This window comes from Erinaceus europaeus, chromosome 6, assembly GCF_950295315.1.
Source record: "Erinaceus europaeus chromosome 6, mEriEur2.1, whole genome shotgun sequence".
Lineage (NCBI taxonomy): Eukaryota > Metazoa > Chordata > Mammalia > Eulipotyphla > Erinaceidae > Erinaceus > Erinaceus europaeus.
Genome location: NC_080167.1, coordinates 54,669,563 through 54,695,247, shown reverse-complemented (window position 1 = coordinate 54,695,247; position 25,685 = coordinate 54,669,563). Strand labels below are relative to the sequence as shown.

At 38.0% G+C, this 25,685-nt stretch overlaps 1 protein-coding gene, 1 long non-coding RNA gene and 1 pseudogene across 2 annotated transcripts in view; 1 reads left to right on the top strand and 2 right to left on the bottom strand.

The window, feature by feature from the left end:
- Positions 1-24,191, top strand: part of ST8SIA6 (ST8 alpha-N-acetyl-neuraminide alpha-2,8-sialyltransferase 6) — a 157,460-nt gene extending 133,269 nt beyond the window's left edge. Inside the window, exons 5-8 of the mRNA XM_007526225.2 lie at positions 11,558-11,702; positions 19,350-19,462; positions 22,289-22,381; positions 23,596-24,191. Of these exons, the coding sequence (XP_007526287.1) occupies positions 11,558-11,702; positions 19,350-19,462; positions 22,289-22,381; positions 23,596-24,064 (820 nt within the window). The 3' untranslated portion in view covers positions 24,065-24,191. The remainder of the gene's footprint in view (positions 1-11,557; positions 11,703-19,349; positions 19,463-22,288; positions 22,382-23,595) is intronic.
- On the bottom strand, positions 2,116-3,282 carry LOC132539017 (uncharacterized). The gene is made up of 2 exons (XR_009550328.1): positions 3,134-3,282; positions 2,116-2,335 (listed from the first exon to the last, which is right to left on the bottom strand). It is a non-coding gene; the product is annotated as an uncharacterized LOC132539017 (long non-coding RNA).
- Positions 20,060-20,134, bottom strand: LOC132539167 (U7 small nuclear RNA; annotated as a pseudogene).
- Positions 24,192-25,685: the final 1,494 nt, after the last annotated feature.

The window sequence follows — 25,685 nt, the reverse complement described above, 5'->3', positions numbered from 1 at the left end:
CTGGGGAAATAGCTCAGTTGGCAGAGCACAGTACTTGCATAGAGTGGTATTCTAGCTTCTCTTTCTTTCTTCTTTCCTTACGGAAGCTCTTTAGCTTATATTAAGTAAATAAGAGTCAGAAGAACCTGTTGGGTAGCAAGACCTGTGGTTCAGACAAGAACATTCTACTCATTTTGGTTTCTCTCTAGACATTCAGTAGGGAACATTGAACACCTGGGACTTTGTAAGGTATTGATTGGGTAGGGTGCTTTAGGGTAGCAGCCTGAATTTGATTCTTACATTTTTACTGTGTTACAGTTTAGAGGTGAGGAAAAATAACTTTCTCTCTGCCTTTGTGAGGTTTTGACTGAGCTCAGTGTAAGAAAGGCAGAGTGACGAGAACATGCATTCTTTCTGTATACATGGGAGACACTAGGGAAAGATGAATGACTTGGAATTCAGGCTTAAGAGATAACAGAAGTGCACACAGGCCTCAGTCAAGAGGACATGGTTTTTGGCAGGATGAGTAGGCCTATAGAAGAATAGATATGAGATGTGTGGGTATAGCATTTCTTTTCCTTGGGTATTGGTTATCCTTTCCTGTGCTCAGAATCTGCCTTCCCTCTTCCCTGGTTGATGATAGTCCAGGAAGGAATCTCTGACATTTGAGTTCATTTTATTTTTTTTTTGGGGGGGGGTCTGTTTTAGGCAGGCAGGGGAGTTCAGCCCTTCATTTTTTATTTTTCCATATGCATGGCTCACATATTATTCTACCCTTCAAATTTATCCTTATGAATCTTTTGTGATCTTACCAGGTCACAAAGAAGAGACAATGCTTATTTTTCTCACCAGTCTGTAGACAGCACTTTTCACAGTGCTCATTACCTGCCTCAGTACTAAATAAATACGTGATTAAGTGACCCACTTACTTCGGATAAGCTCAATTTAAAAAATAAAGTGGGGAAGTCGGGTAGTAGTGCAGAGGGTTAAGCACAGGTGGCGCAAAGTGCAAGGACCGGCCATAAGGATCCAGGTTCAAGCCCCCAGCACCCCACCTTTAGGGGAGTTGCTTCACAGGCAGTGAAACAAGCAGGTTGGCAGGTGTCTGTCTTTCTCTCCTCTCCTCTCTCCATTTCTCTCTGTCCTATTCAACAACAACGACATCAAGAACAACAATAAAACAACAAGGGCAACAAAAGAGAAAAATAAATAAATATTAAAAATAAAATAAAATTAAATAAAGTGGGTGGGCGGGGGGAAAAGCATAATGGTTATGCAAACAGACTCTCATACCTGAGGCTCCTAAATCCCAAGTTCTATCCCCCGCACCACCATAAGCCAGAGCTGAGCAGTGCTCTGGTGTAAAAAATAAATAAATAAATAAAGTGGGTGTCAAATGAGTGTCAATTGTACCTATTTTTCAGACTGTACATAGACCAAATGATACCTGTAAATCTTAGATGTGAAATATTTGTTCCATATGATAGTGTACTAAGTGATATTACTATTATTGGTCAAGTATTTTGCAGAATAGGGGGAGAAGAAAGCAAAAAGAGACATTGACAGAAAAGAGGTAGTTTATCTATTGCTTGGCTTATGTGTGTTGTGGCTTTGGTGCAGAGAAATAAATTTTACTATTTTAGTCATTATTAGGATGGAAATAAATCCTTTGGATTCAATCAGGCCTTGTTTTAAAGTTGTTTTTCTTAGTACGGATATTAGAATCTCAGAGTGTATACTTTTAAAAAGGAGGGGGGCAATTTTTTGTTAATACATTGAATGTACTAGCAACCTCTGCTTTGCCTTAACTGCCTCTGTTTCCTTACAGTGTCTTAGAGAGCTTGATAACCAAAAGAGCTGCCAGTGAGCTCTGGGCTTTGCAGTTAAGTCATTAATATGCAGCCTGTCTTTAGAGAGTCTCTCTCACGGTAAGCCTTAAGCAGTCATTAACATTTCATGGAAATCCAGGAAGCACCCTATTTAGAACTGAAGAATCACTTTGACCTGGGACTTGAAATAAATCAAAAAAAAAAAAAAAACCAGAAAATTAAGAATGAGCAAAATGCTCAGCAGCTACAGTATAAAGAGAAAAAGGAATTTTAACAAACACCCCAAAAGTATGTCTCTTAAGCCATCTGTGATGGAAAGATGATTTTGTTTATTTCTAGACTCATCTTTGTAGATCATACTGAATAGTATTAAACCAGATTCTTGTGGGACCACAGTGCTTCTTGAGTTAAGTACTTGTGTGAATGTGTGTGTGTGTGTGCTTTTTTGAATTCTGGAACTCAGAGTGTCCCCAGTCTTTTCTGGAGCTGAGAGGAAGTCTGTTCTCTTTTTGAGTCATGTAGAATGGCTGTTTAAGTAGAGCATAGCACAAGTTAGATCCGTCTCAAGCAGTATCAAGCCAGTGCTTCTTTTCAGTTTCATGCTTCTTCATACACTTCCCACACTCAGTATTCATGTTCAAACACAACTTCTCACTTTTTGCAACATGGATAGATGGAAGAATTTTCCAAACCTTTAAGTTTTGCTTCCCCTTTGACTATTTTATCTTAAGATGCTTTTCTTTCATTATCTTACTCAGGAAGAACCCGGTTGCTCCTTCAACAGTTTATTTTGAAATATACTCAGTATAACATCCAGTTTTCCTCCTTATAGCTTCTACATTCCAAAAAAAAAGTAGAACTTGAGGGCAGGCAGTGGCACACCCGGCTAAGCACACAAAGTATAGTACTAAGAGTAAGGACGTGCACAAAGATCCAGGTTCCAGCCTCTAGCTCCCCACCTGCAGCAGGAATGCTTCATAAACAGTGAAGCAGATTTTCAGGTGTCTTATCTTTCTCCCTTCCTCTTAATCTCTCTCTCTCCTCTCTCAGTTTCTCTCTGTCCTGTCCAATAAAATGGAAAAAAATGCCCACTAGGAACAGTGGATTTGTAGTTCAGGCATAACCCTGGAGGCATAAACAAATAAACAAACAAGCAAACAAACAAACAGAAACACCTGAAATCAGTAGAACTCAAACAGTTCTATCAAGTCCATTGCCACTTAGTAACAAGGATGGTATTTCCTGCATCGTTTAATTTCCACCTGAGACTTTATCAGAATGGCTTCACTACTCATATATCTGTTAGTATTGTGCTCATGACTTACTTAGGTGTTCTCTCAGAAGAAAGGAACTTTTCTCACAGCTTTCCTCGTCTCTTCCTGAGCTCTGTCCAAAATTGTCTTTAAAATTGTGTCAGTGTAGGCCATTTTCTAGCATGCACCTAAGGTTCTGCCTTGAAATAAGTGATAGCAGCACTTCACTCTGAGTTCAACATCAGTATGGTTCAGGGTTATCTAGAGAATTAGAACCAATAGGATACATAGAAAGAGTCCTATTATGAAAAATTGGCTCATGGAATTACAGAAGCCAGAGAGTTCCACAACCTATCTGTGAGCTTGCTCCCCAGGAGACCCATCTAGTACTGTAGGTCCAGTCTAAGCCCGAAGTCGTGAGATCCAGAGAAGCCAATGGGACAAATCCTAGTCTTAATCTGAAGGTTTAGCAGCTAGATTCCCATGTTGTAAGCCTTGGTGCCACCATTTTTGGAGTTTTTTTTTTTAATTTATAAAATGGAAATATTGACAAGACCATAGGATAATTCCCACCACCAGAACTCCAAATCCCATCCTCTCCATTGAAAGCTTTCCTATTCTTTGTTCCTCTGGGAGTATGGACCCAGGGTCATTATGTGGTGCAGAAGGTAGAAGGTCTGGCTTCTGTAATTACTTTTCTGCTGAACATGGGCATTGGCAGGTCGATTGATACTCCCAGCCTGTCTCTCTCTTTCCCTAGTGGAGCAGGGCTCTGGAGAGGTGGGGCTCTAGGACACATTGGTGAGGTCACTACCCAGGGAAGTCAGGCTGGCATCATGGTAGCATCTGGAACCTAGTGGCTGAAAAAGAGTTCAGATATCATGCAGAACAAATTGTTGACTAATCATGAACCTAAAGGCAAGAATATTGCAGATGAAGATTTAGGGTCTCCGTTTTGGAAAAAGCTAGGTCTATTTTAGGTATACTCCAAAGAGCCCATGGCTTTACTAGTTTTTGCCTGAGCCTGACATCTAATATGCAGGTGGACCCAAGTTATTGCCTGGGATATGGTGTCAGAGTTGGAAAAAGGACTAGAAAGCTGGATCAGGGGAGAGAGTAGCTCCCTAATATGGGGAAAGTATCTAAGTATTGTTAACTGTAAACCCCATTGATTTGATTTGAGGCCCATATACAGCACATGAGCCTGTGTAACCTCTGGTCTGAGCTCGCATTCTGTGGTCATGGCTAGGAACATTCCAGGCTACACAAATTTCAGGACCCATCTTCCTCTGGTGGTAGAGTAAGTTGTTCAGTCTCCCTTTGAGAATGGAACAGTCCCTACTATTGTTGATTCATATTGAGGGCAAGGCCCTATAGGGGCCCACAAAAGGGTCCATTATGATGTTCCTGATGGAGATGACCAGTGACAGTGGAGAGAGGGATCTGCTAGAGGTCTAAGTACATCATGCCTGTGGGTGCCACCATTTTTTATTGATTCTATTGATTCTTGTCTTTCTTGGTGTGTGTGTGTGTGTGTGTGTGTGTGTGTGTGTGTGTGTGTGTGTAGTTATAACCCAGGGCTTCCCAACTGAACTCCACCACTGAGTCACCTTGCTGGCCCTGTGAAAGCAATACTCTTTTTCTTCATCCATTTAAAAATATATATTTATTTATTTATTATTGATAGAGACAGAGAATTTGAAAGGGGAGGGTGTGAGAGAGATAGAGAGACACCTGCAGCACTGTTTTACCACTCTTGAGGCTTTTCCTTCTGCAGCTGGTGGCCAGAGGCTTGAACCTGGGTCCTTGCACACTGTAATGAGAGCACTTAACCAGCTATGCCACCACCTGGCCCCTTTATCCCTTTTTAAAATTTGCCCTTAATATATTTCTGGGATTTAGTGCCTGCATAATGAATTCACTGCTCCAAGAGGCCATCTATCCATCTTTTTTTTTTTTTTTAGTTGAGATAGAAGGGAAAGGTAGAAGAGGGAGAAAGAGAGATACCTGCAGCATTGTTTCACTGCTTGTGAAATTTTCAAGAGCCTGTGGAGATCTGAGGCTTGAACCCAAATCTTTGTCCATGGTAACATGCACCCTCTTCCAGGTGTGTCACTGCCCAGCTTTGTGATAGCAATATTCTTATTCAGTCTACTAGTTCAAGTACAAATTCCTTCCAGAAATATCTTCACAGACACACCAGAAATAATATACTACCAGCTATTCATACATCCCTTAGCCCTGTCAACAAGTGTCATAAAATTGACCATCACTTTTAATTAATGCCAACTTTGTTTCTCAATGTCTCTGCACTTCTGTGCAAGAAAGGCGAGACTTCCATGCCCACTACCATGAACACAACTAGTGAGTTCAGTTACCAACCATTAGGTATAGGACAACAGAGATTAAAATTTCTCTTTGTTCTGTTTTCTATAGGCAGCACAGATTTATAGTAATGTTGACTATTCCAGGGGTTCTCTGTGTGGAAGAGACCAAGAACATATGTTTATAATTCTTTCACTGCATATAAAGGCTTCAAAAGTTCCATTGGTCTATGATTCAAAGCAGGTTGAAGAAGTAATATCTAGAATACTAATTTTTCCTGGGAGTTTGTTATATATTACTAGATACTTAATACTGATTTTTAATGGAAATTTCTTTAAAAGTGCAAGAGAGGAAAGAGAGAGACAGGCTGGGAGTATGGATCAGCCTGCCAACACCCATGTTCAATGGGGGAAGCAGTTACAGAAGGCAGGCCTTCCACATTCTGCACCCCATAATGATCCTGGGTCCATGCTCCCAGAGGGATTAAAAAATAGGAAAGCTGTCAGGGAAGGAGATGGGATATGGAGTTCTGGTGGTGGGAATTGTGTGGAATTGTACTCTTCTTATCCTATGGTCTTGTCAATATTTATATTTTATAAATAAAATTTTTTTAAAGTGCAAGAGGAATCACTCTCGCACATCTTGCAATGAAACCTTACCCCAGCAAGAAAAAGGGAAAGACCAAAATAGCAGAAATATTTATGGCACATGGAAAAATCCTAGAAAAATGGATACATACGCTCATCCTGTTTACATAAATTTCATAACAGACAAAGTAAGTCTGTGGTTCTTCTTCTTCTAGCATTTTCCCTTCTTCCATAGCCAGTCAACAGCGTCAGGTTGAGCCTGATGTAAAGTTTCGAGACCTCCTTTGAATCTGGAGAGGTGGCAGTCGTTGACTGTGTGGGTCATAGTCTGTCTGTAGCCGCAGGGGCAGTTCGGGTCGTCTCTGGCTCCCCAGCGATGGTCTGTGGTTAAAAAATATAGTCACAGAAGATCATGAGACATCTTACTGTGTAGAGCACACATCTTAGTGTGCATGAGACCCAGGGTTTGATCCCCACACACCTCATGGGACTACCAAGAGAATTCATGGAGGGCAAAGTGGTGCTTTGCTGTTTCTTGCTTTTTTTTCCCCCCCTCCAGGTTTATTGCTGGGGCTTGGTGTCTACACCACAAATCCAGTACTTCTGGAGGCTATTTTTCCCATTTGTTGCCTTTGTTGTTATATCATTGTTTTGGTTGTTATTATTGTTATTATTGCTGTCGTTGTTGGATAGGAAAGAGAGAAATCGAGAGAGGAGGGGAGACAGAGAGGAGGAGAGAATGATAGACACCTGCAGACCTGCTTCACCACTTGTGAGTCGACCTCCCTGCAGGTGGGGAGCCGGGGCCTCGAACTGGGATCCTTATCCTGATCCTTGCTCTTTGCACCATGTGCGCTTAACCCATTGTGCTACTGCTGACCCCGTTTCTTCTTCCTTTTTAAAGAAAATTTGTTGTTGTATATAGCCCTACTTTATTATTATTTTTTTCTTGCAGGGTTATTGCTGGGCTCGGTGCCTGCACCATGAATCCACCGCTCCTGGAGGCCATTTTTCCCCCTTTTTGTTGCCCTAGTTGTTGCAGCCTCGTTGCGGTTATTATTGCCATTGTTGACGTTGCTTTGTTGTTGGATAGGACAGAGAGAAATGGAGAGAGGAGGGGAAGACAGAGAGAGAGGGGGAGAGAAAGATAGACACCTGCAGACCTGCTTCACCGCCCATGAAGCGACTCCCCTGCAGGTGGGGAGCCGGGGGCTCGAACCGGGATCCTTATGCCGGTCCCTGCGCTTTGCGCCACGTGCTCTTAACCCACTGCGCCACCGCCCGACCCCCTATCATTTTTTTTTAACCAAAGCAGTGCTCAGCTTAGCTCTGGTTTATGGTGCAAGGACTAAATCTGGCATCTTAATGTCTCTGGCATAAATGTTTTTTGCACAGCCATTATACCATCTCCCCAGCCCCAGTGTTTCTTCCTTTTTCTTTTTCTCTCCTGCTAACTCTATATATGTTGAGTTAAAATAAAAATGAAATCAAAACAAAAGTTGCAGCATTTAAGTGGAGGAGGACTAGAGAGAGTCTGGGAAGAGGTAGGAGGAACTTAGCAGTGGTGATATTCTGTATCTTGGGAGAGGATTGGATTGCTAGGGTGTATACGTTTCTCAAAATTCATAGTGTACATTTATAGGTTTAGTGTGTACAATTTACTCCCAATGTAAACAAGATAATGACATACTTGCTGGTGCTCAAGGGTGAAACGTTCTGGTGCCTGTAATTTACATTGAATTGCAGTAACTGCTCCCAGAAAAATGTACTGGTGGAAAAATACACATTAAGGCAAATTTAGTAAAAAGTTAATTGTGGTGTATAGTTGGTGGCTATTGAAGTGCACATTGTCCAATATTTCAACTTTACTGTAGACTTGAAATTCTCATAATACAATACTGGAACTATGATTTCAGAAAAATGGATGAATATTAAAAAAAAGTTCAAAGTGTACTCTGGTTAGTGTTTTATTTTTGGTGCCAGAGTAGTTTTTAAGCACTGAATGTTCTTAGAAAAATTAAGCTAATTGTCAAAGGTAAATGAGAGTTTGTTACATTGTCTTTTTTCAGAGTGTTACTTTGAGACATTTCAAATTATAGTAGCATAATATGATATAATAGACATACACAATTATAGATGTAAAGATATCCAGGCTTGCATTGTGTCAGAGGAACTTTATGAAATTAAATCTATATTTTAAAACTACCAAGTATCATATTTTTTTTATTAGTGATTTACAAAATTATGAGATAAAGGGGTATAATTCCACACCATTCCCATCACCAGAGTTCTGTGTCTCCATATCCTCTATTGAAAACTGCAGTAGTACTTCCAAGGCCACAGATAGGGGTTGACTATTATTTTTATAGCTGTCTATATTTATGTATATCTGCCCATTTTTCTGTGGTCCTACAATTTTTTCTTGTTCCTAAAAGCCACTTTTGGTTTTCTTTTTTTAAAATTTTTTAAAGTATATCTATCTATTTTCCCTTTTGTTGCCCTCATTTTATTGTTGTGGTTAGTATTGTTGTTATTGTTGATGTCATCGTTGTTGGATAGGACAGAGAGAAATGGAGAGAAGAGGGGAAGACGGGGGGGAGAGAAAGGCAGACACCTGCAGACCTGCTTCACTGCCTGTGAAGCGACTCCCCTGCAGGTGGGGAGTCGGGGTCTCGAACCCAGATCCTTTCGCCAGTCTTTGTGCTTTGCGCCATGTGTGCTTAACCCGCTGCACTACCGCCTGACTCCCCACTTTTGGTTTTCTAAACAGGTGGGTGTCCAATATGCTAGTGTAGGAAATGATGTGCACAATCTACTAAGTTACCACTTCTATATTTACAACCATATACAAACCCTCACCACTTCTCTTTCCCCTTGCATTCTGTAGTTTAGCTCTTCATTCTCTACCCACGTTCTCTTAGCATTTTGTGTGTCCTTTTACTGGCTCCTGCTGCCCACTCAGCAGTGTAACTAGCAGCAGTGTTAGAGAATGTTGGGGGGACCAGGCAGTGGTGCATGTGGTTGAGTGCACATATTTTAATATTTTTACTGTTTCATTTAATTTTTCTTATGAACTATTCTCCATGAACTATCTTTTAGAAATGGTAAGTTCTGAAATGCAAAGAATTGTAATAAACAGGTGACACAATTCAGCAAATAAGACTATATTAGTTTAATGATAAAATTTAACAGATTAGACATATTGTTAATAGGTTAACATAAAAGTTAATATATTAGACATAACTTTGGAGTCAAATAATACCACACAGCAGACTTTTCATATCCTGAGTATTGAAATTAGGGAGACTGAAATTAGATATTAGATTAGACTGATTAGAGCACTGTATCCTTTTCCCCCAAAAATAAAATTCACTAGGAAAACATATTAAAGTATATCCTTCAGGACCAATACCTATGGAAAAAACAAATAAACCTGTAATGAGGAAGCAGCAGTTATGAGGGTAGAACATCTAGCTGTCTGCAGTTCATTTGGGGTATGTGTAAAAGAGAGTTTGCTAGGCTTTTATTGTTCCAGGCTGACTTTTTTTCTCTTTTCTTCCTAATCTTCCTCTGCTCTTCACTTTATTTAATAGTGACTACACGATTATAATAGAGATGGAATTCTGCACCACTCCCACCACCAAAGCTCTCTGTGTGTTCCCCCAACAGTAACCACTATATACATATATATACTTTTTCAAGTTCATGTGTTTCAGTTCTCTAATTTCACTTATGAGTGAAATCACCTGATTTCCTCTTCCCTCTCAGATAAGCAAAATAATCATCTCACTTTCTTAGGTAGTCTCCAGGATCTCTTCCCTCTCAGTGATAGTGCAAAACCAAAGGATTCTAGTCATAAAAGCTCTGAGTCACATGTGTGACAAAGCAGGTTTCTCCCAGGACCTCTCAAGGACCACCCTGTCCATACCCAAGTCTTTTCTATTCACTGCATATTTACTGCCTCTTGTGAAGACTGGTTTCAACTTTGATATCTGTTTTTAAATAATATGGAGAAATCAGTAAAGGTTTAAAGGAGAAGATGATGGCTGAAATAATGAAAAAGTTGTCCTATTAGGAAAACCTGAGGCAGCGTTAAATCTCTAAACCCATCAAGATCGAAAAGTTCAAGTTTGCTGCTTGTTTTCAGTTGCATGAAATGTGACTCTTAATAAAAGTATATGAAAAGCAAACATGAGAAATGGCTTTAAGTTCAATGATAATTTAATTGTGCAAATGAGAGAATCTCTTAACTTTGAGGTTGAGTAAATGCTCAAATATTTTAGAGATCCTATGGAGGGGCCGGGCAGTGGTGCACCTCATTGAGCACGCATGCTACAGTGTGTGAAGGTCTGGGTTCAAGCCTCTGATCCCCACCTTCAAAGGAAAAGCCTCTTGTGTAGTGAAGTAGTGCTGCAGGTGTCTCTCTCCTTCTCCACCTCTCCCTTCCCTTTCAGTAGCTCTCTGTTTCTAGCTAATAAATTAATATATATATATATATATATATATATATATATATATATATATATATGGATTCTGTATATATAATGCTATGGAGTCTAGATCTCTGGAGAACTATATATAATAAACATTTTTTTTTTTGTCTTCAGGGTTATCACTGGGGTGGGGTGCCTGCACTACCAATCCACTGCTCCTGGAGTCCATCTTTTCTCTTTTGTTGCCCTTGTTGTTTATCGTTGTTGTTGTTATTATTATTGTTATTGCTGTCATTGTTGTTAGATAGAGAGAAATGGAGAGAGGAGGGAAGACAGAGAGGGGGAGAGAAAGTTAGACACTTGCAGACCTGCTTCATCACCTGTGAAGCGACTTCCCTGTAAGTGGGGAGCCGGGGGCTCAAACCGGGATCCTTGCTCAGGTCCTTCCGCTTCGTGCCACGTGTACTTAACCCGCTGTGCTACTGCCGGACTTCTGCCATTGTTTCTTTCTTTCTGTTCTTTTCTTTCATACTTCTTATGTACTACTTATGTGCGCTTAACCCGTTGTGCCACTGCCTGGTCCCCTCTGTTCTTTCTTAATTTTACAGGACAGAGAGAAATTGAAAGCGGAGGAGAAATAGAGGAGAGAGAGGGAGAGAAAGCATCCATCCTCCCTGCAGGTGGGGAGCAGGGAGAGTTGGGATTTTGTAACAATTGCACTCAACCAGTTGTACCACTGTCCCACCCCAGGAGTTGGGGTTTTGAACCTGGGTCCTTGAGCATAGTGATATGTGTGCTCAATCAGGTGTGCCGCCGCCAGGCCCCCATAGCACTATTCTTAATTTTGTTTCTGTATTTTTTATTATATTACTAGAATAGTTACAGTATATTTTGTTACTTTCTCTTTTGTGATTTAACATTACCAGTAGAAGGAAGTTGTTTTAAAGCTATTATATTAATGAATCTTTATTACTGGCAAATGGATCCCTACTTGAGTATAATAACATCCCAAATAACCATTCACCATCCAAGGCCAGTTAAAATGGAATGAGATAAAAAAATTACCTTTATGAATGATTTATTGTCTGGCTCTTTTGCATTTTCCTTTGTTCTCTTTTCCTTGACTCACTTTGATTCTTATTCTTTTTTAGAGCAAAACTTGCTTCCTGTTGTGATGCTGTTCAAAACTTCATTGTTTCTCAAAATAACACTCCAGTTGGAACTAACATGACTTATGAGGTGGAAAGTAAATACAAACTCCTAATTAGACAGAGCTTTTTTAATATGTTTCCAGTGGTGAGTAACATTTTGTTGTGTTTTATTTGTGTGACCATTCCAGGTTGATTTTCTCTCACTTTAAGTATAACGTCAGATAATGGAGGAATTAATCAGTATACTGTATTCAGTTGTGTTGTGTAATGTATTAGTAGTGCTCACTTTTAGAAAGGCAATCTGATTTGAATGCAGGGTGGTGCGGCAGAGAATGGTGTTTCTACATTCAGTGATAACTTTCCCAATGTTCAGCTCTTCATGCCTCATCATGAAGGAGATATGTGCTTAGGCTTTCTGCATAGTAATCAATCACCGGGGCTTGGGAAGATGACCATTTGCCACCTAGAATAAGATTCCTTGAGTTGTCAGTTCAACTGAGTAAGTCAATTCCTTCACAAAGAACTCTTAATTTTATATGGCTAATCTTTGGGAACTAAATATGTTTGAATTTGAATTTGTAGTAAATAAACAGCTTCTATAAGTAAGTCAGAGATGTTTATCTGGAGCATTCAGTGTATAACCCAAGCTCCCACAACATTACCAAGTGTACACATTTCCACCACCCTTGGTTTCTCTCTCTCTCTCTCTCTCTATATATATATATATATGTATGTATATATATGTATATATTTTATAAGCTATTACTATACACATGTCAAATAAATAAGTAATAATATAGCATCATTGAAAGAGGAATTTTTAAAATTATTTATAAAAAGGAAACACTGACAAAACCATAGGATAAGAGGGGTACAATTCCACACAATTCCCACCACCAGAACTCCCTATCCCATCCCCTTCCTTGATAGCTTTCCTATTCTTTAACCCTCTGGAAGTATGGACCAAAGGTCATTGTGGGATGCAGAAGGTGGAAGGTATGGCTTCTGTAATTGCTTCCCCACTGAACATGGGTATTGACAGGTTGATCCATACTCCCAGCCTGCCTCTCTCTTTCCCTAGAGGGACGGGGTTCTGGGGAATCAGAGCTCCAGGATACATTGGTGGGGTTGTCTGTCCAGGGACATCTGATAGGCATCATGCTAGCATCTGGAACCTGGTGGCTGAAAAGAGAGTTAACATATAAAGCCAAACAACTTGTTGACTAATCATGAACCTAAAGGCTAGAATAGTGCAGATGAAGAGTTGAGGGGTAGTCTCTGTTTTCTAGATAGCTAGTAGGCCTATTTTAGTTATATTCCAAAGGGCCTGTGGCTATACTAGCTTGTTTTTTTTCTCTGAGCCTGAAATTTGATACATAGGTGAATCCTAGTTATTGTCTGGGGAGAGGATGCCATGGCTGGAAAAAGGATCAGTAAGCTGGATCAGAGAAGAGAGTAGCTCCCAAATATGGGAAAGGTGTATAAATATTGTTGACTATTAACCCCATAGATTTGATGTGATCAGGGGCCCATATTCAGCTTAGGAGCCTATGTGACCTCTGCATCCTTGTAGATCCAAGCTCACATTCTGTGGTTATGAGTAGGAATGTTCCAAGCTGCCCCAATATCAGGACCAATCTTCCTCAGGTGTAGCATAGAGTATGTTGTCCTGCCTCCCTGCAGAGGATGGAACATTCTCTACCGCTGTTGATCCAAGTTGAGGGCAAGGCCTTTGGGGGGGCCCACAAAGGGGTCTATTTTGTTGTTTCTGATAGAGATGACAGGTAACAATGGAGAGAGGGTTTTATTCAAGGTCTAGGCCCATCATGTCTATTTGAGAATCTCAGGACTCCCCGAATATGGCCCTAGCTGATGGGGTGGCCTGATAGTGACTAAAGAGTCATCGTTAAAGTATGCCAGTGTCACAAGAGGAAATTTATCCCTTGATTTAAATTCAAATTTGGGGAAGATATATATCATGAAGAACATCTCATCACTTATCAACATATCTATGAGGCATCCTTTCATGATTTAATTAAAAACAAGTAAGCCAGTATTTATAGTATTGTGGAAATGGTATCACTTTGTATATGCCGCAGGATATTTGATTGTCCTTTTTGGTGGACCTTTGACTTGGTTCAAATAATTCATTATTAGTCATGTAACTTGTTCCAGTGTTTTTATATTCCAATTTAAAGAAAGAGCAATTTTCTGAGTGGAAATGAGAAATTAATAGAAAATGATAGAAAAATATTGTGAAGTTTCTGAAAGGAGGACTACAGGTAACTTACAGTGCATTGTAAAAATGTTAACATATTGCATTGAAATCACCAATCATTGTAGATAACAACTAAGAATTTCATTAGGGAAAGCCTTGGAAAGTTCCACAGTGGACACATTTTCATCCATGCATTTTTTTTTTTTTTTGCTGGTTTTGTTTGTTTGCTTGTTGTTTTCTTAGTTTTTAGACTGATAAAAATAGAGGAGCAGCAAGTATTTTGGTCTCTAATTGGCACCCTGTAAAGAATACCTCAACTTAAGCTCATTAATTCTGTATACCATTAACAGCAGCCATTTTCCAAACTGGCACTGTTGGTTTTTTATTTTCTCTAAATTAAGATCCTTTTTTAAAAAAATTAATCTTATTAAGGAAATGTTGTTTCAGGAGAATTCTTCCTAAAACGTGTCAGCATACCTCTCCCACTACCAAACTGGTACTGAATTTTAAAGATTTGGGAGGAGGACATTCTGAAGTCAACATAGTGATAATTGTAAAACTTAGTAACTTTTCTGAGTAGCTTAAAGATTTGCCCTTGAAATTCAACTCCTTTATGAAATGACCTTTTTACTACTTATTTAGCTTCTTGAGCACATCTACTCTCGTCTGCCCTGCTCTTCTCTATAGCCCCCAGTTTCAGAGAATACAGGACACACAGCAGAAGGCAACAAGTGATTTTGATTAAATGCTGTGAAGTTACTTCTCCATAAACCTTTCTAAGTAACTTGAAAAGGATAGTATTAAAGCTGACTTTGAACCAGAGAAAGCCTCCAGCAGACAGTGCCAGTTGAATGGCACACATTTGCATTTTCTTAGCAAGTTTGTTTTGAACAACATTAAAGTTTGTAATTCATTTAAATTCTAACTGAGCATGAGAGGCCAAAGCATACAGATGTTTTACTCAAGTTGACCAAGAAACCAGGGGAAAACATGTATTATTTCAAGTGCTTAATTGGAGATATGTTCCCTTCAATAATTTTTTTCTGTTGTATGATAAAGGGCATATTTACATTCTGCCTATCTATAAAATGCAGAGATTATTGTGGTACTATTGAACAAGCACTGTCTGAAGGCATCTTGAGCTAGAACTTCAGTGAGTTGAAATAACCTGAAGTCTCTAAGAAATAATCACTGTTCATGGCTGTGGCTGTTATATATATAAAGAGAAATAAGGCACTTTTTTTTTTATTAGTGATTAACAAGAGTATAGTACAAAAGGGGTACAATTCCACACAGTTCCCACCAGCAGAGTTTTATATCCCACTGTCTCCATTGGAAGCTTCCCTATTCTTTATCCCGGTGGGAGTATGGACCAAAATTCTTTATGGAGTGCAGAAGATGGAAGGTCTGGTTTCTGTAACTGCTTCTCTGCTGAACATGGATCTTGGTAGGTTGATCCATACCCCCAGTCTGTCTCTATCTTTCCCTCTAAAGCATATAATTAATGTTTTCTCTTCTGAAAAAGAGCTGTGCCATGTGAACTTGGGCATGGACTCAGATCAGATTGCCTGTGTCTGAATCCCATTTCCACCTCTTTCTAATCACTACTTAGTATTGGCCCCATCTGTAAAGTGTTCATATGGTTGTTGGCATGAGTAACATGTTAATAACAATATGTTTGAATCAATTCCTTATGATGTTGTTCCTGATGTGAATGACCAGTGATTGTGGAGAGAAGGATGTGTTAGAAGTCTAGGTCCTTCATATCTGTGTGGGAATCCCAAGATTCCCTGACTAGGGCCCTGGCTGATGGGGTGGCCTGGTGGTGGCCAAAATGGCCATCATTAAAGTGTGCCAGTCTCTTGCTCCTATCCAGCTTTTGTAGTCCTTAATTTATCTGACAAGGTTAGACTTAGAGTGATTGAGGGAAGTGAAATAGGAAATAGGTGAGAGGGTATCTAGGTCTAAGTAGAAAATATTTGATTGAGTACTTTATGGTGTATTTTTTGGGTCTTTCTACCTGCTTGTTACACCTATTGAGTCACAGTAAACTATTGCACACTTTTATTTTAAGATATGCTTTACCCCAACTTATGGATATGTGCGCACATGTGCCCTATCTCATAGGCCCTTCCTTTTCTGGAATCTAGGTCAGATCAGTGGAGTTTAAAGTCAGTGGCATTTATATACTTTTCCCATATTTGGGAGCTTCTCTCTGCCTTGATCCAGTTTTCTAGTCCTGTTCTTAACTCTGACACCATCTTCCCAGACAATAAATATTCAGCCCACCTTCATGATAGCTGTTGTAAAAATTAGTAAAGTCATGGAACTCTTTGAATATGCCCAAAATAGACTTACTAGCTTCTTCTATAATGAAGACTCCAAATTTTACCTGCTACACACTTACCTTTAGATTACTGATTATTAAACAACTTTATTCTGCTTTACATCTTTTTTTATTGTTTATTTATACACCAGAGAACTGCTCAGCTTTGGCTTATGGTGGTGCGGGAGATTGAACCTGGGACTTAGGAACCTCAGGCATGAGAGTCTGTTTGCATAACCATTATGCTATCTCCCCCACCCCTGCTTTATATCCTAATGCTTTTCAGCCACCAAGTTGCCAATGCCACCATGATACCAATCTGACCTCCCTGGGCAAGGTATCCTGGAACCCCTCCAATGCAGAGCCCTACTCCATTAGGGAAACATAGAAACAGGCTGGGGGGTATGGATCAACCTGTCAATGCCCATGTCCAGCAGAGAAGCAATTACAGAAGCCAGACCTCCCACCTTCCTGTTCCCCATAAAGATTCTTGGTCCATACTCCTAGAGAGATAAAGGATAAGGAAACCTCTTTTATCTCACAGTCGTGTCAATCATGATTAAGTCACTAATTAAAAGAAAAAAAGAAATAGAATTTTTTCTTCTTGTTTTCCATGTCCCAGATACACCAGTTACATGTTGGTTTTAGAAATTTAGAGTTTTTTTGAGCTTCCTAGAACCACATTGGCTCTATCATAACCTCTCACTCCTCTTGGCCCTGGCTTTGTTTATTAATGGTAAGGAATGTTCTGGGGGCTGGACGGTAGTGCAACAGGTTAAGCACACATGGCTCAGAGTGCAAAGACCAGTGTAAGGATCCTGGTTCAAGCTCTTGGCTCCTCACCTGCAAGGGGGTCGCTTCACAAGTAGTGAAGCAAGTCTTCAGGTGTCTATCTTTCTCTCCCCCTCTCTGTATTCCCCTCCTCTCTTGATTTCTCTCTGTCCTATCTGGCAACAACACCAGCAATAATGACAACAACAAGGGTAACAACAAGGGCAACAAAATGGGAAAACTGGCCTCCAGAGGTTATTGCTGTGGCTCGGTGCCTGCACTACAAATCCACTACTACTGGTGGTCATTTTCTTCCATTTTTGTTCTTGTTGCTGTTATTGTTGTTACTGCTATTGTTGTTTATATTTATTTGCTCATTTTTTCTATTTCTAAGTCACACCTATTACTTCCTACCTCTCCTCTCCTCTCCTCTCCTCTCCTCTCCTCTCCTCTCCTCTCCTCTCCTCTCCTCTCCTCTCCTCTCCTCTCCTCTCCTCTCCTCTCCTCTCCTCTCCTCTCCTCTCCTCTCCTCTCCTCTTCTCTCTCTGGGTCCTGGTGGAATTGGAGTTCAGACCCTTCTGGTCATCTTCCTCTGATGTTTACCCTTTTGGGAGTATAAACCAAAATTATTTATGGAGTGCAGAAGGTAGGAGTTCTGGCTTCTGTAAATGCTTCTCTGATGGACATGGGCATTGACAGACTGATCCATAACCCCCAGCCTGTTTATATCTTTCCCTAGTGGGACAGGGTTCTGGAGAGGTGAGATTCAAGGACACATTGGTGGAATCATCTGCCCAGGGAGTTCATTTAGGATGAAATCATAGTAGCATTTAAAACTTTGTAGTTGAAAGGTGGTAAGATATAAAGCAGGACAAAAATGTTTAATAAACAGGAACCAAAAAGTAAGGATAGAGCAGATGAGAATAGGGATCTTAGGATGGAGAGAAGCTAGGAAGTCTATTTTAAGTATATTCCTAGGGGTCCTTGACTTTGGTAATTTTTGCTGGAGCTTGATAGCTAACATGGAGGTGGTCTAAAAATATTGTCTGGAAAGATGGTTTTAGAGTTGAGAATAGGACTAGAAAGCTGAATCAGGGCAGAGAGTATCTCCCAGACTTGAAGAAAATATATAAATAACAATTAACTGTTTACTTCATTGATCTGATCCAGAACCCATATATATTCATATTTGTCTGCTCAATTTCTGATGCCTGCTCATTTGCAGTGGTAACTTGACTTTGTCCAGTAGGGTGTCCTGATTTGCTGTGCTTGCTTATTTCAGTGGTGTAAATACCCCTACCCTGACTGATTCTGAATATCTACTAGTTGACACCAACAAGCTGGTACAAGTGGGGTGTAGTGTAGCCCTGGGATTATACTATCATGGGCCATTGTTCTAGCAAACATTTATACAAAAGTTCCTGCGTGCATTGCACAATGCCAAGTCTGTATTAGAAGATGAGAGAGATGTAAGTAATAAACATACTCTTTGTCCTTGAGAACATACAGTCAAATTCTAGGAACAGAAGTGGTAAATTGGGACCTTACAATGAAAACTGAGTTGGTGTCCTTGCTTCTGGTCAAGGTCACCCCATTACTTTAAGAAAAGCACCCAACAAAGAAAAAGTACACTATGGAATTAAAAAGTTACATTGTTTCAGATTGAGGAGGACATGGTGAAAGTGGAAAATCTTTAGGGGATTAGTTTGTTGGGTTCCTGGAGGAAGTAGAAAAAAATTCAGGCCTTGGAAATTAATTTGAAATATGCCAGCAGAGTTAGTACACTTCCCTGAAGCATTGTAGCTGGTCACCTTTGGAGAGGGAAGGCATAAATCTTACACCATCACTGAGCCATGGGGTCTAACTACTTAACAGCCACAGGAAACTTTTCCTAAATTAGCTATTAATTTTATGCTCAGGAACAGAGAATTTATGCTACATTGTAATTGCTTTATTTTCTTCTTTTTTGCTGAAAATGTTCCTGTTTGTTGGAAAGGCACAACTTAGGTGTTTGCTATTCTTATTTTACTTTAATTATATGATGTAAATACATTATTTACGTGTTGCATAGAAATTACTATAATTTGTCTATGTGATATGCTGTATATTTCTCTCAAGAGAAATGAAATTTAGACTTATGGGAATTTATATTCATTTTTTAAAAACTTTTTCTTTTATTGGGGGATTAATTTTTTACATTTGAAAATAAGTAATAGTTTGTACATGTATAACATTTCTTAGTTTTCCACATAAAAATACAACCCCCACTAGGTCTTCTGTCATCCTTTATTCAAAGGTCATAAATTGATCAGCTTACTACAGTATTACATCTGCTTCTTTTTTCTCTTGTTTGTTGGTTGTTTTTTTTTTCTTTCCTTAGCATGGTAATTAAGCTGTCCGAATAAGCTGATGATGTTTGTGATTTTTAAGGCTAAGGATTTATTTTAATGATAGGTTTTTCCCTTTCTCTCTGTTAGTCACAGCCTTTTATTGATTACCCTTACAATCAGTGTGCCGTGGTTGGAAATGGGGGGATTCTGAATAAGTCTCTCTGTGGAGCTGAAATCGACAAGTCCGACTTTGTATTTAGGTAAGAGCTGTGAAACTGGTTTCTTTGAAACCAGAGTCCATTCAGGTATTTTAAAGGGTTGGTGGAAAGATACTCTGTGTGAAATTTAAAGTTTTAAGTTGTCTTGCTCAAGTCCACAGGTGATCTTAGTTAATTTCCTAAAGTGTAAGTGGTTCACGAAGTCCTCAGAATATCAGTGCCAGATGGATAAAAATGTCCTGGACTCCATCATCACAAGCCAGAGCTGAGCAATATTCTGGTTTTTAAAAAAATATGCTGTGTTCACTTACTTCTCAGAAATTCTGGGTGAAGTCAAGGTGAAAATGGGTGTGTACTACAGTACCTATCAGAACCATCAATGTACTAACGATGCCATGGCTTTCTGAGAAGGACTTCCCCTGTTCACTAACCTTGAGCGCTGACTTCCTTTTATTGCAGTGTTTCAAGGAAGTTTAGTTCTCAGTTACTACTTGGCAAAATGCTAGTCTGGGCCAGTGCTTATTGGTATTTGTTTTTATTGTTCTCATTTTTATATGTATTATTTATATATTATTTTATGTTTATCACTGTTGTTTCTAATTATCATGATAGCATTATTTGGTTTGGAATTTTAGAAATTCTGGTCTTTTTAAATTTTTTTTTTTTAAACACCGAAAAACCTGCTAGACAAATTATAAAAGAACTGTAACACTTAAATGTTTATATCTCACTGTCAACTGTTGTGTTGTTGGAAAAGTTATGGTGTATTTTTCCTATGCAAAAATACATCATGATTTTTCCCACAACCTAGTTGCCTGTGATAAACAGAAGCGCATTTTCTGTGTGCTCATTCCTCACTCATAAACAAGCTGCAGAGCACCTCCACTTTCAGCTTATGAGACAAAGGCAGATCAGTTCTATGTGGAGGAATTTCAACTGAAATGCACCTCTTCACAAAGTACATGGTATTCTGTTTTTTCCTATTTAAGGCACACTTATTTTGCATATCAAAGGAGAGCCTTTGATCCTTTCATGTTGCCCCTTGTAACAAATGAAAAAGAATTCTGATTTTGGAATCAGTAGCTTCTCTTCACTTTAATCTTATTGTAAAATTATATGCTGAAGGTAACGATGGAAAAACATTCATGGTAGTTCAACAATTACTATATGTGTTTCTTGTGATTAATGTTAAGAGTGGCCAGTAGTGGAATGACTTAACTATTTTGTTAAAGTATCCAATGAGAAAAGGTTGTAACAATGATAAATAATCTTCTGTAATTTTATGAACTAAAACTCCCAAAACATTTATGGTTGGTATTATGTCTAAATCTGTTTTTTTCCTAGGGCAAATATAATAAATGGAATTGGTTTAGTTTTAAAATATGTTCTAAATTTAGCATCTATTTAATTTCTGATACTTGATATTGAATGTATGTATTTCTAAATTCTATACTTGTTGATGCCTATTATTTTTCTAAATACAGAGTTCTTTTTGAAGTTAGCTTCCTCAATTGCAAGGTCAAATTAGGATAAGAAATGGATGTTGCCATTATTATTATTATTATTATTTTTTTTAGTTTCTAAGCCTGTTACTTATTTGTATTTTTGACTGAACATATGCATAGTTTATAAACCAACCTGGAAACTTCTTTTATTTTCATTTAAAAATATTTAGAGCTATAATTAAGAAATAAAAATAGTAATGAGTGACTTTACTTTTATCTCTATGTAATATCCATCAATTACCCCAAAAAGATTCCTGCTGGAAATCACCTTTGATTCTTCCAAAGGATATGGGATTACTTTAGAAAGTAAACATTTTTTTAAACAGGAAGCTCAATAATGAGACTGTTTTGTGATTCATTACCTCTCTTAACACTTACTTTCTCCAAGGTAACAGGTGTTTTAATTCCTTTCTGATGTCTCATTTTTAATAAATGAAAGAGGCTAATGTTTTTCCATTGTTTGTATATTTCATAAAGCATAAAATTATTTCAAGCCACTTATATGGATGAGTACAACAAGTTTACACAGCCTTCCTAAGGGAGCACCCAGTACTTAAAATTTTATAAACAGTATTCAGGGAGTCATATCCAACTCCCCCCCTCTTTGGACAGTAATATAATTATACAATACAAATCTTAATATGTGTTCCAGTTTAAAATCAAATTAACACTCAAGAGAGGATGAGAACATTAATATGAAAACATCATTATGGGAAACACTAGGGTTTTATTTGTTAAAAGCATATTTGGTTGAAATTTGCCCATATGGGAGTCAGGAGATTTGATTTTTTAAATGTAGTTTTTGATTCTGGCAGTCTATAACCTTTGTTAAATGACTTGATTTTTTTTCTTATCTATGAATTGGTAATTGTACTGCTGTGAGAATCTAATCAAACTCAGTAAAGATCTTTATTTGTTTATTATTTTTTTTAATCAGAGCACTGCTTAGCTTTGGCTTATGGTGGTACCAGGGACAGAGTCTGGGACCTCTAAGCCTTGGACATGGGGCATAAGAGTCATTTGTATAACCGTTACGCTGCCTCCACAACCCAATAACAATCATTTAAAATGGGCTGTGAACTCCTCAAAAGGTAGATAAATTCTAATTCTCACTTCTAGTTTTTTTTTTTATAAACTCTTAATCAACATTCACAGCACCTATCAAATTACACTTTTCTGTAGTTGAAATGCTAACAATGATTTTAGTACTTCTTAAGTGTTTTTGAACGGAAATTAAATATATTCTGAGGCTGTCTTAATAATTATTTTCACTAATATTAGAACAGTGATTGTGTGTGCTTGTATATGTGTATACACTTTTTTCAACTTGTATTTTAAATGTAGTTTGCCTTCCAAATTTTAGGTGCAATCTCCCTCCAACCACAGGCAGTGTTAGTAAAGATGTTGGCAGTAAAACTAATCTTGTGACAATAAATCCCAGTATCATAAGGCTAAAGTAAGTACCTCAACATAAGTTCATTATTCAAGAACTATTTTTTTTCACTCATCAACACATTTCTTAACATGAACAATAATCTTATTGCTTAAACTAACTTGCAATAAAGCTGTAATGGGTTTTGGGTAAAATATACGAATGTATTTGTAATTTTTTTTAACTATCAGGGTTGTGATTCATAAGAAATATGATCACTGGGCTTCCAACGGCACACAGATTGAATCTTAAAATCAAATGAACACCTATTTGTTTCTTCAGCCTTTTAATCATAGCAAAGGAATTTTTTTCAGTTATATTTCAGAATTTTAGCACTATTTTTTCTTGGTAGAAAATTTTGATGAACTAGTCTATTTAGAAACTTCAGAGAAATCAGCTTTAAGATAACCTATTTAATTCAGTTTTCATTTGAAGTTCTTCAATACTGAAAATTACTTCTATGTTTCATTTTTAGTGACAATTACTACAAATACTAGTTGATAAATTATCCATACATAGTCTTACTCAATTATTTTCATCAAAAGTGACTAATTATCATTATTAGTAGAATATATTCCTTAAGTAGTTTTAGTGTGCCTTGAGAAAATATACAACATTGTACTTGTCTCCCAAAAGTTTATTTTCTAAACACACATAGTTGTACTAATAGTTATATTTACTAAGGTATTACTGAAATTAAATATATAGGACTACCACAACACATAGAGAAAGTTTAAAATATAAGGTGCATATGTGTATGTGTTTGTATTACTATCTCACATTTCCTAAAGAAAACTTATTTTATAATGACATGAACAAAGACACACAAGTCACATTGTAAATATAAAGCTAAATGGAATTTATAATTCATTGATATTTGCAAAATGTGTTATGTTTGAGAAAATATTTTGTCATTATATATTCAAGATGTTTCTGCATCAAAACAGTAATACCAGGAAAAATCACTGAGTTGGAAGATAAAATCATATAAGAAAGGTATATTCAGTCAGGATATCACTCGGTTAAACAAATAGAAATAGAAGTCTCAATATACCATGAAAAAGAGTTAAAGGAACTGCCCTTGATATTTACATACTTGAATTTTTCCCTGAGCCTACCATTGTCTCTTTTATATATAGTGGTATAAATACTTCAGTGGTACATTTACCTTCATCTCATTAAATTGCCACTTTGATTATTCTGGTTGTTATTACTGTGATTTCTTAAACATTTGGCAGATATGGAAACTTAAAGGAAAAAAGATCAGTATTTCTGGAGGACATTGCAACCTATGGAGATGCCTTCTTTCTTCTGCCAGCATTTTCCTTCAGAGCCAACACTGGTCCCTCTTTTAGAGTATATGAAACACTGAAGTTGCTTAAAGCAAGGCCAAAGGTTTTATTTTTCCACCCCAAATACCTGAAGAATCTTGCTCTTTTCTGGAGAACTAAAGGTGTGACAGAATATCGCCTGTCCTCTGGCCTGATGATCACAAGTGTGGCAGTTGAACTATGCGAACATGTGAAGCTGTATGGTTTTTGGCCATTCTCTAAAACAATAGAAGACACACCTATCAGCCATCACTACTATGACAACCATTTACCAAAACGTGGTTTCCATGAAATGCCCAAAGAATATGGCCAGATTCTCCAACTTCACCTGAAAGGCATCCTCAAGCTACAATTTAGCAAATGTGAAATATCCTAAGAATGGTGTCTTAAGATGAGAATAATTTTAATGTAATGCAATATGGGAATCACATGGTTTTTAAGCAGGAAGTAGGTCATCATAGGGTGTAGTAAAAAGAACCCTAAATTTGGTTTGATCAAAACTCCCCACTAAGTTTTTAGCCTTAGAAACTCATATAATTCCTTTTATCATCAGTTTCCTTCTCTGTGAAGCAGGGACTATGATGTCATACTCAAATTAGTGAAATATGGTAATTCTTAAAAAATCTTGAAGTATTGGGTGTGAAGTAGGAATTCAATGAATATTTTTCTTTATTGGTGTTTACAAAAAGTTATATCCACCCTTTCAGAACTGATGATAAAAGACATGCTTTCTTAGAGAGTCTTTCTGGAGAAAATAGGTGTTTCATTATCAATAATGTCCTCACTTTTCTGCCTGTCTTAAAGAGCTCATATTAAGAATGGTGTACTTGAAGAAACTGTTGATTATTTAGGAATGAAGTCCTTCACTTCATATGGTAGTAGATCTGTTTTAGTTATGTTAGCAGCCATTAATTGTTGTCTAGATTTAAGGCAAAGTCTTCTCTCCCATTATCTACAGTTTACTGTCTTTCATTTGATAAGACAGAATAAAACTTAGAGGGTAGAGGGAGAAAAAAGGAGAGAAAGAAACACTTGTAGACCTGCTTCACTGCTTGGGAAGCTTCCCCTAGATGGGAACCAGGGATTTAAAACCTGGTCCTTGTGTTCATTTGTGTGCACCACTGTAGAACCCCTTTATCTGCATTTTAAAATCACTCTTTAGAATTTACATTGGTTTCCTACCTTAATCTCAAGCCTTTTCATCTCCCAATAAGAATCAACTATCAAGAACAATACTGTCTTGTTTGTCAGGCCACTCTTCCAACTTACAAAAATTATCAATCAGTGACTTCATGCCATAATCAGTGAAAGAGATACACAGATGACTAAGGCTTGCAGGGGGAAATAGATGTGCGTATCATTGACTGTGATCTGCTATGATAAATGTTATTGCAAACATTCTGAGTAAAGTCTTATTGGGAATGGAGACAGAAATGATTAAATCTCTCTCAGTGGATTCTAGTTCAGAGAAGAGGTGATTTATGAATTAAGCCTAAACTTTTAATAGGAAAGGTCATACAAAAGGAAGAAGATTATAAGTAGAGGAAATAAGATGAGGGATTCTTTTAAGTGAGGATATATTGTGGTCTTTGCCCCAAGAACTGCCACATGAAGACAGACTATAGCATGGGGGGTGGTGGTGAAGGGCCTACATCTATGAAGTGGAAGTAATACTGACCCAGTTGATTTCATCAGCAAGCTGTAGAGACTAAGGCACACAAAAAAATTATTTCCCACAAGAAAATCTGTATGTTTACACAAGGAATAAGAGGAATAACTTAAATACCAATATAAACTGAAGCCGAAGTAAGATGTTACTAGCATATTCACACCATTCCTTACATTGATGAATAGTTTTCACCTATTGACAATTGTGTCTACTCAGTAAGTTATTTGACTTAGGGAAATGTGCTTACATATCAAGAAGAGCAGAAAGAGGAGTGTAGCTGATTGGGCAGCATGTTGAATAATTACACATATACTTCTGATTATTAGTC